The sequence below is a fragment of the Oncorhynchus gorbuscha genome, linkage group LG06 (genome assembly GCF_021184085.1).
Source record: "Oncorhynchus gorbuscha isolate QuinsamMale2020 ecotype Even-year linkage group LG06, OgorEven_v1.0, whole genome shotgun sequence".
In the NCBI taxonomy this organism is placed as follows: Eukaryota; Metazoa; Chordata; class Actinopteri; order Salmoniformes; family Salmonidae; genus Oncorhynchus; species Oncorhynchus gorbuscha.
Genome location: NC_060178.1, coordinates 5,642,241 through 5,654,347, shown reverse-complemented (window position 1 = coordinate 5,654,347; position 12,107 = coordinate 5,642,241). Strand labels below are relative to the sequence as shown.

Genomic DNA, 12,107 nt, shown 5'->3' with positions numbered 1-12,107 from the left:
GCCGTTGGGATCTTCTCAAGGCTTAATGCTCTGTTCTGTGTTGGGACCGTTGCTATGTATAAAATAACTGTGGTGTAAACAATTGGATTGTTTGATCACCTCCCATTATATAAGGGACATATAGCCATTTACTCTTGGAGCTCCTTCCCTGGCTGCGACCAGAGCGGGATCGGCCTTGCAGCTGCTCATGTGTATTACAGATGAACTATTATACAAGTCAATTAGTGTCTGCCTGATCTTTTCTATCAACTTTTCCCACAACATAGAACAAATTTAACATGGAGGAAGGTCTCTACCAACTGTGTTTTAATGTTTTTATTAAGACTTTCTCTCTCCCAATTCTATACCACAAATTAGCTGTATTTACACAACTACATCCAATCATATCCTTTAAAAAAAAGACAATGGGCTGAACATTTAAAATATTTAAAAAAAAACACAAGTTATCTACTCTCCGCCACTACAGATGACTCTGGGTGTGTGATGACCCGTACAGTTCTCCGTGATTCATGGAGCAGAGCACTGTCCACAAAGATCAGTCTGAATTTCAACCTTGGGTTTATTATTGGAGGAAAACACATGAACACAGAACAGAAATATTGGATTGGATTAATATCGTATGTATGTAAAGCGTACTTCATATAGACCGTGGATATGTAGCTGAATTACAGTACCGCATTTAGTAATATAGAATATGTAGCTGAATTACAGTACCGCATTTAGTAATATAGAATATGTAGCTGAATTACAGTACTGCATTTAGTAATATAGAATATGTAGCTGAATTACAGTACCGCATTTAGTAATATAGAATATGTAAGCTGAATTAGAGTGTCACATTTAGTAATATAGAATATGTAAACTGAATTAGAGTGTCACATTTAGTAATATAGAATATGTAAGCTGAATTAGTGTCACATTTAGTAATATAGAATATGTAAACTGAATTACAGATATTGCATTTAATAATATAGAATATGTAAACTCAATTAGAGTATCACATTTAGTAATATAGAATATGTAAGCTGAATTAGAGTATCACATTTAGTAATATAGATTATGTAAGCTGAATTAGAGTATCACATTTAGTAATATAGAATATGTAAGCTGAATTAGAGTATCACATTTAGTAATATAGAATATGTAAACTGAATTAGAGTATCACATTTAGTAATATAGAATATGTAAGCTGAATTAGAGTGTCACATTTAGTAATATAGAATATGTACGCTGAATTACAGAAGTGTATTTAGTTGAACAGCTGCAATTATGTGTGACTGGATATGAGAATAAAATTCAGAAAACTCAAAAACGTACATACAGCACTACTTATTATAAGGTATAGCATTGTACTACTACTGTAGGTTAGAATCATCCCTTATGTTAACATTAACATCCAATTTGACAATATACATTGAGAACCTTTATGGATTTGATTTTTAAAAAATAAAATAAAAATGTCTTCCATAAATCCCTGGAGATAAAACATGGGAGACATAAAAGCCAGAAAACACTTACTCAAAATGAATATGGTTCCTCACCACGATACAACATTAAGAGACAGTGGCCAGGTATTAATATGGTTCCTCACCACGATACAAAGTTAAGAGACAGTGGCCAGGTATTAATATGGTTCCTCATCACGATACAACATTAAGAGACAGTGGCCAGGTATTAATATGGTTCCTCATCACGATACAAAGTTAAGAGACAGTGGCCAGGTATTAATATGGTTCCTCATCACGATACAACATTAAGAGACAGTGGCCAGGTATTAATATGGTTCCTCATCACGATACAAAGTTAAGAGACAGTGGCCAGGTATTAATATGGTTCCTCATCACGATACAACATTAAGAGACAGTGGCCAGGTATTAATATGGTTCCTCATCACGATACAACATTAAGAGACAGTGGCCAGGTATTAATATGGTCCCTCATCACGATACAACATTAAGAGACAGTGGCCAGGTATTAATATGGTTCCTCACCACGATACAACATTAAGAGACAGTGGCCAGGTATTAATATGGTTCCTCACCACGATACAAAGTTAAGAGACAGTGGCCAGGTTTTTCATCCAATTAGCGACATAGAATATTTATATGAAAATATTCTAACATTTGCCCTAAAACAATATTAACATTTTATTCACACCAGAGATGTTTTTCCATCAAACTTAATTTTTGCGGATAAAAGACTGCGTGGTGTAGTGCACATAAAACATACTGTTTCTGTTAAATTCCCAAGTTAATTGGGTTTCCATCGCGTTTTCAACTCTTGATGGTTTTATCACAAAAAGAAAAGATGTGTTATATATAGCGAATGTGTCCACTCTGGTCTCTAGCCAACAGTTCGCAAATGCAGTGCATTCTGAGATGATTTATGGATAAAAGCGATATAATTTTTTTCATTTTGTCAAACGGCAGCCAAGTATCTATCAACATGTCACTGGAATAAGACCCTCGATATGGATTGGAAAGGCGCATCAAGCTCATCACCAACCGGTGAAGTTCAGCATCATTTATTTCATCTGTAGCCTAATAAACTGCGTGGTTTCCCGAGTCGTCGTGGGGAGGACCACACAACATATCATCGCCTGACTCCAAGTTGACGTCAATATGATGGTTATTATATCAATATTTAAGTATAAAGGCATTTCCACCACCATTTCTTGCATAATTAATTTTACCGACACAAAAAAGATCCCGCCATGTCGAACGAACATATTGTCTGTCGGCATTTCTACAAATGTACCAGTATTTAATGTTTCCATAAGCCCAGTCGTAACTTCTTTCATGTGTCAGGTAATTCATCCGCATGAAATGTTTGGATGGAAACGTGGTTAGTGTCAGACAGAGAAGCAGTCATAATTACCAGAGAACATCATTGAAGTAAACATTCACATTCACAAAACAATAAAAAATAAATATACAATAAAATAAAATGTATATAACAACATTTATAGTACATACCAATATTAAATGTCAATTGTCTGACAAAAAAAAAAACAGTTGGTTCGTGAAAGGGTAGGCGCTTTGGGAGGGGGAAGGCTTTTGGTTGGTTAGTACTGGAGAGGGTTGTTATGGTACCCAGCCATGCTAGGCTGTGATTGGTTGACAGTCAGTCAGGCTGGCCTGTGATTGGTTGAAAGTCAGTCAGGCTGGCCTGTGATTGGTTGAAAGTCAGTCAGGCTGGCCTGTGATTGGTTGAAAGTCAGTGAGCATGTCCAGATCAGTCCTTGCCGGCATCGATCTTCTCTTGTCGTCGTCTCATAATCTCTTGGAGCTCTGAATCCCCACTGCTCTTCTGGAAAACAGTAATACAGGCTTTAGTTTCACACGTCCCAACAAACACGGAACAAAAAGAGAAACACAACATGCAACATTTGTAAAGATTTTACTGAGTTACAGCTCATATAAGGAAATCAGTCAATTGGGATGAATTAATTAGGCCCTAATCTATGGATTTACCATGACTGGGAATACAGATATCCATCTGTTGATAACAGAAATATATATATATTTTTAAAGGTAGGGGTGTGAATCAGAAAACCAGTCAGTATCTGGTGTGATCAGAAAACCAGTCAGTATCTGGTGTGATCAGAAAACCAGTCAGTATCTGGTGTGATCAGAAAACCAGTCAGTATCTGGTGTGGATCAGAGAACCAGTCAGTATCTGGTGTGGATCAGAAAACCAGTCAGTATCTGGTGTGACCACCATTTGCCTGATGCAGCGACACATCTCCTTCACATAGAGTTGATCGGGTTGTTGATTGTGGCCTGTGGAATGTTGTCCCACTCTTCTTCAATGGCTGTGAGAAGTTGCTGGATATTGGCGGGAACTGGAACACGCTGTTGTACACGTCAATCCAGAGCATCCCAAACATGCTCAACAGGTATCGTGTCTGGTAAGGATACAGGCCATTGAAGAACTGGGACATTTTCAGTTTCCAGGAATTGTGTACAGATCCTTGTGACATGAGGCCATACATTATCATGCTGAAACATGAGATGATGGCGGTGGATGAATGGCACGACAACGGGCCTCAGGATCTCGTCACCGTATCTCTATGCATTCAAATGGCCCTCAGGATCTCGTCACGGTATCTCTGTGCATTCCAATTGCAAGCGATAAAATGCAATTGTGTTTATTGTCCGTACCATATGCCTGCCCATAACACCATAACCCCACCATGGGGCGCTCTGTTCACAATGTTGACATCAGCAAACCGCTCGTCTACACAACGCCATACACGGTACCATCTGTCTGGTACAGTTGAAACAGGGATTCATCCGTGAAGAGCACACTTCCCCAGTGGGCCAGTGGCCATCGAAGGTGAGCATTTACCCACTGAAGTCGGTTACGACGCCGAACTGCAGTCAGGTCAAGAACCCGGTGAGGACGACGGGCACACAGATGAGCTTCCCTGAGACAGTTTTTGTCCAGTTTGTGCGGAAATTCTTCAGTTGTGCAAACACACAGTTTAATCAGCTGTCCCAGTGGCTGGTCTCAGATCATCCCGCAGGTAGAGAAGCCTGATGTGGAGATCCTGGGCTGGTGGGGTTTCACATGACCTGCGGTTGTGAGGCCGGTTGGACGTACTGTGAAATTCTCTAAAACGACATTGGAGGTGGATTATGGTAGAGAAATGATCATTACATCCTCTGGTAACAGCTCCGGTGGACATTCCTGCAGTCAACATGCCAACTGTACGCTCACTCAAAACTTGAGACATCAGCGGCATTGTGTTGTGTGACAAATCTGCACATTTTAGAGTGGCCTTTTATTGTCCCCAGCACAAGGTGCACCTGTGTAATGATCATGCTGTTTAATCAGGTTCTTGATATACCACACCTGTCAGGTGGATGTATTATCTTGGCAAAGGGGAAATGCTCACTAACGGGGATGTAAACATATTTGTGCACAACATTTAAGACAAATAACCTTCTTGTGACAAATGTAAAATGTTTGGGATCTTATTTCAGCTCATGAAACATGGGACCAACACATTACATGTTGTTGTGTATTTTTATCTATCCACTTAACTACAAAAAGACAAATGTGGGTCTCAAGCCTTAAAACAGCCACACAAGGAGTGTGTGTAAGTGTGTACTGTACGTGAGTGTGTGTGTGTATGCATGTGTGTGTGTATGTGTGTGTGTGTGTAAGTGTGTGCGTAAGTGTGTACTGTACGTGAGTGTGTGTGCGTATGCATGTGTGTGTGTGTGTGCGCGTAAGTGTGTGCGTGTGAGTGTACTGTACGTGAGTGTATGTTGGTGCGTATGCATGTGTGTGTGTATTTATGTGTCTAATCGTGTGTGTGTGTGTGTGTGTGTGTGTGTGTGTGTGTGTGTGTGTGTGTGTGTGTGTGTGTGTGTGTGTGTGTGTGTGTGTGTGTGTGTGTGTGTGTGTGTGTGTGTGTGTGTGTGTGTGTGTGTGTGTGTGTGTGTGTGTGTGTGTGTGTGTGTGTGTGTGTGTGTGTGTGTGTGTGTGTGTGTGTGTGTGTGTGTGTATATATATACACTATCACTTAGAAATCAGTTGCAAAATTAATAGGAAATCTAGTCAAGACATTGATAAATAATTATTTTTAATTGAAATAATAATTGTGTCCTTCAAACTTTGCTTTCATCAAATAATCCTCCATTTGCAGCAATTACAGCCTTGCAGACCTTTGGCATTCTAGTTGTCAATTTGTTGAGGTAATCTGAAGAGATTTCACCCCATGCTTCCTGAAGCACCTCCCACAAGTTGGATTGGCTTGATGGTCACTTCTTAAGTACCATACGGTCATGCTGCTCCCACAACAGCTCAATAGGGTTGAGATCCGGTGACTGTGATGGCCACTCCATTATAGACAGAATACCAGCTGACTGCTTCTTCCCTAAATAGTTATTGCATAGTTTGGAGCTGTGCTTTGGGTCATTGTCTTGTTGTAGGTGGAAATTGGCTCCAATTAAGCGCCGTCCACAGGGTATGACATGGCGTTGCAAAATGGAGTGATAGCCTTCCTTCATCAAGATTCCTTTTACCCTGTACAAATCTCCCACTTTACCACCACCAAAGCACCCCCAGACCATCACATCGCCTCCACCATGCTTCACAGATGCCGTCAAGCAGACCTCCAACATCTTTTCATTTTTTCTGCGTCTCACAAATGTTCTTCTTTGTGATCTGAACACCTCAAATTTAGATTCGTTCTTTTTTTCCCAATCTTCCTCTGTCCTGTGTCTGTGTTTCTTTTACCCATCTTAATCTTTTATTTTTATTGGCCAGTCTGGGATGTGGCATTTTCTTTGCAACTCTGCCTAGAAGGCCAGCATCCTGGAGTTGCCTCTTTACTGTTGACGTTGAGACTGGTGTTTTTCGGGTACTATTTATTGAAGCTGCCAGTTGAGGACTTATGAGGTGTCCGTTTCTCAAACTAGACACTCTAATGTACTTGTCCTCTTGCTAAATTGTGCACCGGGACCTCCCACACCTCTTTCTATTCTGGTTAGTGCCAGTTCACGCTGTTCTGTGAAGGGAGTAGTACACAGCGTTGTACGAGATCTTCAGTTTCTTGGTAATTTCTCGCATGGAATAGCCTTCATTTCTCAGAACAAGAATAGACTGACGAGTTTCAGAAGAAAGTTATTTGTTTTTGGCCATTTTGAGCCTGTAATCAAACCCACAAATGCTGATGCTCTCTACTCAACTAGTCTAAAGGCCAGTTTTATTGCTTCTTTAATCAGGACAGAGGTTGTCAGCTGTGCTAACATAATTGCAAAAGGGTTTTCTAATGATCAATTAGCCTTTTAAAATGATAAACATGGATTAGCTAACACAACGTGCCATTGGACAACAGGAGTGATGGTTGCTGATAATGGGCCTCTGTACGCCTATGTAGATATTCCATTAAAAACAATATACCGTTTCCAGCTACAATAGTCATTTACAACATTAACAATGTCTACACTGTATTTCGGATCAATTTGATGTCATTTTAATGGACAAAAAAATTAGCTCTTCTTTCAAAGACAAGGACATTTCTAAGTGACCCCAAACTTTTGAACGGTATGTGTGTGTGTGAGTGTGTGTGAGCGTGTGTGTGTGTATATTTGCGTGCGTGCGTGTGTGTGTGTGAGCGTGTGTGTATATGAGGGCGTGTGTGTATATGTGTGTGTGTGTGTGAGTGTGTGTGTGTGTATATTTGCGTGCGTGCGTGTGTGTGTGTGAGCGTGTGTGTGTGTGTATACATATGAGGGTGTGTGTGTATATGTGAGGTCGTGTGTGTATATGTGTGTATATGAAACAGACCTCTAGCTGGGCTTTCTGCACGGTGGTCTGGCTGTAGACCCTGGCTCCCTCATCTCCACACACTGCCTTCAGTTCCTCCTTGTTCAGAGAGAAGAGCTGAGCACCCGTCAGGATCCCCAGACAATCCACCGTCCTGTAGGTAACAGAGACTACATTACCCACAATGCTCTATAGCCAGACTCTTCACCGTCCTGTAGGGAACAAAGACTACATTACCCACAATGCTCTATACCCAGACACTCCACCGTCCTGTAGGGAACAGAGACTACATTATCCATAATGCTCTATACCCAGACACTCCACCGTCCTGTAGGGAACAGAGACTACATTACCCATAATGCTCTATAGCCAGACACTCCACCGTTCTGTAGGGAACAGAGACTACATTACCCATAATGCTCTATAGCCAGACTCTCCACCGTCCTGTAGGGAACAGAGACTACATTACCCATAATGCTCTATACCCAGACACTCCACCGTCCTGTAGGGAACAGAGACTACATTACCCATAATGCTCTATAGCCAGACACTCCACCGTCCTGTAGGGAACAGAGACTACATTACCCATAATGCTCTATAGCCAGACAATCCACCGTCCTGTAGGGAACAGAGACTACATTACCCATAATGCTCTATAGCCAGACACTCCACCGCCCTGCAGGGAACAGAGACTACATTACCCATAATGCTCTATACCCAGACACTCCACCATCCTGCAGGGAACAGAGACTACATTACCCATAATGCTCTATACCCAGACACTCCACCGTCCTGTAGGGAACAGAGACTACATTACCCATAATGCTCTATAGCCAGACACTCCACCGTCCTGTAGGGAACAGAGACTACATTACCCATAATGCTCTATAGACAGAAAATCCACCGTCCTGTAGGGAACAGAGACTACATTACCCATAATGCTCTATAGCCAGACACTCCACCGTCCTGTAGGTAACAGAGACTACATTACCCATAATGCTCCATACCCTGACATAGGTATAACCTGATGACTAATAGTACACTTATGTACAGTATCTCACTGATGACCAGGTCATGATAACACCATGAGGTAACTGATAACCAGGTCATATAGCATGATAACACCATGAGGTAACGGATGACCAGGTCATGATAACACCATGAGGTAACGGATGACATGTGTGTGTGTGTGTGTGTGTGTGTGTGTGTGTGTGTGTGTGTGTGTGTGTGTGTGTGTGTGTGTGTGTGTGTGTGTGTGTGTGTGTGTGTGTGTGTGTGTGTGTGTGTGTGTGGTGTCTCACGGTTTAGAGAATCCCTTGGAGTTGAGCCAGGCGGTGACCTGCGGGGGGCTGGAATTGAAAGTGAGGAGCGTGGAACTGCTGCTTGAAGGGCGATCCACCCTGAAGTTACGGGCTGGAGGCTGGGACTTATTACTGGTGATCCTCTTCAACAACTCATCATTCACCTCATCCATCTGATGTGTCCGAGCTGGGGGAAGGGAGGACGGAGAGGAGGGCGGGGGGAGAAAGTGAGAGGGAGACAGAGAAGGACAGAGAGAGAATGAGAGAGAGAGAATGAGAGAGAGAGAGAGAATGAGAGAGAGAGAGAGAATGAGAGAGAGAGAGAGAGACAGAGAGATCGAGAGAGACAGAGAGAGAGACAGAGACAGAGAGAGGGAGACAGAGAGAGAGAGAGAGACAGAGGTAACAATGTGGAGGAGGGAGAGACAGACACAGAGAGAGAGAGAAAGTTACTGTTTAGGAGGCATTCCTAATAATCTATAAGGGCTGAGGTCTTCTGAGCTAAGATGAGGAAACATGAGGAAACTTTGAAGCAAAGATAACTGCTTATCTTAGCTATCTGAGCTATCTAGATTGTTCAGTAGGAAATTAAACATGACACCAGTATCATAGACAGAAATTAGTTGGTGGGTAGGCCTACAGAAATCTGGGTGGCCCCCCCCCAGGGTGGGCGGCCCACCCAACAAAATGATATTGGGGGGGAGGAGAAAAATGCGCAGTTGTATAGCTAATCTCATGCTATTGTACACATTTTGTCATGAGGCTGAGAGAACGTTTATCTTGTTTGCTAAGTGAAAAAAATGAAGTAGGCAATGACATGGTACATTTCGCCATAGAAACACAGAGACATACAGCATGCCTCAATGACATGGTACATATCGCCATAGAAACACAGAGACATACAGCATGCCTCAATGACATGGTACATATCGCCATAGAAACACAGAGACATACAGCATGCCTCAATGACATGGTACATATCGCCATAGAAACTTAGAGACATACAGCATGCCTCAATGACATGGTACATATCGCCATAGAAACACAGAGACATACAGCATGCCTCAATGACATGGAACATATCGCCATAGAAACACAGAGACATACAGCATGCCTCAATGACATGGTACATATCGCCATAGAAACACAGAGACATACAGCATGCCTCAATGACATGGTACATATCGCCATAGAAACACAGAGACATACAGCATGCCTCAATGACATTTTACATTTACATTTAAGTCATTTAGCAGACGCTCTTATCCAGAGCGACTTACAAATTGGACATGGAACATATCGCCATAGAAACACAGAGACATACAGCATGCCTCAATGACATGGTACATATCGCCATAGAAACACAGAGACATACAGCATGCCTCAATGACATGGTACATATCGCCATAGAAACACAGAGACATACAGCATGCCTCAATGACATGGAACATATCGCCATAGAAACACAGAGACATACAGCATGCCTCAATGACATGGTACATATCGCCATAGAAACACAGAGACATACAGCATGCCTCAATGACAAATCAAATCAAATCAAATCAAATTTTATTTGTCACATACACATGGTTAGCAGATGTTAATGCGAGTGTAGCGAAATGCTTGTGCTTCTAGTTCCGACAATGCAGTGATAACCAACAAGTAATCTAACTAACAATTCCAAAACTACTGTCTTATACACAGTGTAAGGGGATAAGGAACATGTACATAAGGATATATGAATGAGTGATGGTACAGAGCAGCATACAGTAGATGGTATCGAGTACAGTATATACATATGAGATGAGTATGTAGACAAAGTAAACAAAGTGGCATAGTTAAAGTGGCTAGTGATACATGTGTTACATAAGGATGCAGTCGATGTTGTAGAGTACAGTATATACATATGTATATGAGATGAATAATGTAGGGTAAGTAACATTATATAAGGTAGCATTGTTTAAAGTGGCTAGTGATATATTTACATCATTTCCCATCAATTCCCATTATTAAAATGGCTGGAGTTGGGTCAGTGTCAATGACAGTGTGTTGGCAGCAGCCACTCAATGTTAGTGGTGGCTGTTTAACAGTCTGATGGCCTTGAGATAGAAGCTGTTTTTCAGTCTCTCGGTCCCAGCTTTGATGCACCTGTACTGACCTCGCCTTCTGGATGATAGCGGGGTGAACAGGCAGTGGTTCGGGTGGTTGATGTCCTTGATGATCTTTATGGCCTTCCTGTAACAACGGGTGGTGTAGGTGTCCTGGAGGGCAGGTAGTTTGCCCCCGGTGATGCGTTGTGCAGTCCTCACTACCCTCTGGAGAGCCTTACGGTTGAGGGCGGAGCAGTTGCCGTACCAGGCGGTGATACAGCCCGCCAGGATGCTCTCGATTGTGCATCTGTAGAAGTTTGTGAGTGCTTTTGGTGACAAGCCGAATTTCTTCAGCCTCCTGAGGTTGAATAGGCGCTGCTGCGCCTTCTTCACGACGCTGTCAGTGTGAGTGGACCAATTCAGTTTGTCTGTGATGTGTATGCCGAGGAACTTAAAACTAGCTACCCTCTCCACTACTGTTCCATCGATGTGGATAGGGGTGTTCCCTCTGCTGTTTCCTGAAGTCCACAATCATCTCCTTAGTTTTGTTGACGTTGAGTGTGAGGTTATTTTCCTGACACCACACTCCAAGGGCCCTCACCTCCTCCCTGTAGGCCGTCTCGTCGTTGTTGGTAATCAAGCCTACCACTGTTGTGTCGTCCGCAAACTTGATGATTGAGTTGGAGGCGTGCGTGGCCACGCAGTCGTGGGTGAACAGGGAGTACAGGAGAGGGCTCAGAACGCACCCTTGTGGGGCCCCGTGTTGAGGATCAGCGGGGAGGAGATGTTGTTGCCTACCCTCACCACCTGGGGCGGCCCGTCAGGAAGTCCAGTACCCAGTTGCACAGGGCGGGGTCGAGACCCAGGGTCTCGAGCTTGATGACGAGCTTGGAGGGTACTATGGTGTTGAATGCCGAGCTGTAGTCGATGAACAGCATTCTCACATAGGTATTCCTCTTGTCCAGGTGGGTTAGGGCAGTGTGCAGTGTGGTTGAGATTGCATCGTCTGTGGACCTATTTGGGCGGTAAGCAAATTGGAGTGGGTCTAGGGTGTCAGGTAGGGTGGAGGTGATATGGTCCTTGACTAGTCTCTCAAAGCACTTCATGATGACGGAAGTGAGTGCTACGGGGCGGTAGTCGTTTAGCTCAGTTACCTTAGCTTTCTTGGGAACAGGAACAATGGTGGCCCTCTTGAAGCATGTGGGAACAGCAGACTGGTATAGGGATTGATTGAATATGTCCGTAAACACACCGGCCAGCTGGTCTGCGCATGCTCGGAGGGCGCGGCTGGGGATGCCGTCTGGGCCTGCAGCCTTGCGAGGGTTAACACGTTTAAATGTCTTAATCACCTCGGCTGCAGTGAAGGAGAGACTGCATGTTTCCGTTGCAGGCCGTGTCAGTGGCACTGTATTGTCCTCAAAGCGGGCAAAAAAGT

The 12,107-nt window shown here is 43.1% G+C and overlaps 1 protein-coding gene across 8 annotated transcripts in view; it reads right to left on the bottom strand.

The window, feature by feature from the left end:
• Positions 1-300: 300 nt before the first annotated feature.
• LOC124037453 (epidermal growth factor receptor kinase substrate 8-like protein 2) overlaps positions 301-12,107 on the bottom strand; it is a 155,818-nt gene continuing 144,011 nt past the window's right edge. For 6 of the 8 annotated variants that reach the window (XM_046352167.1, XM_046352166.1, XM_046352165.1 and 3 more), the window contains 3 exons: positions 8,583-8,769; positions 7,303-7,435; positions 301-3,309 (listed from right to left, as the gene is read on the bottom strand). In XM_046352167.1, the coding sequence (XP_046208123.1) occupies positions 3,235-3,309; positions 7,303-7,435; positions 8,583-8,769 (395 nt within the window). In that variant the 3' untranslated portion in view covers positions 301-3,234. The other 2 variants (XR_006839190.1, XM_046352170.1) reach the window with 2 other exon arrangements.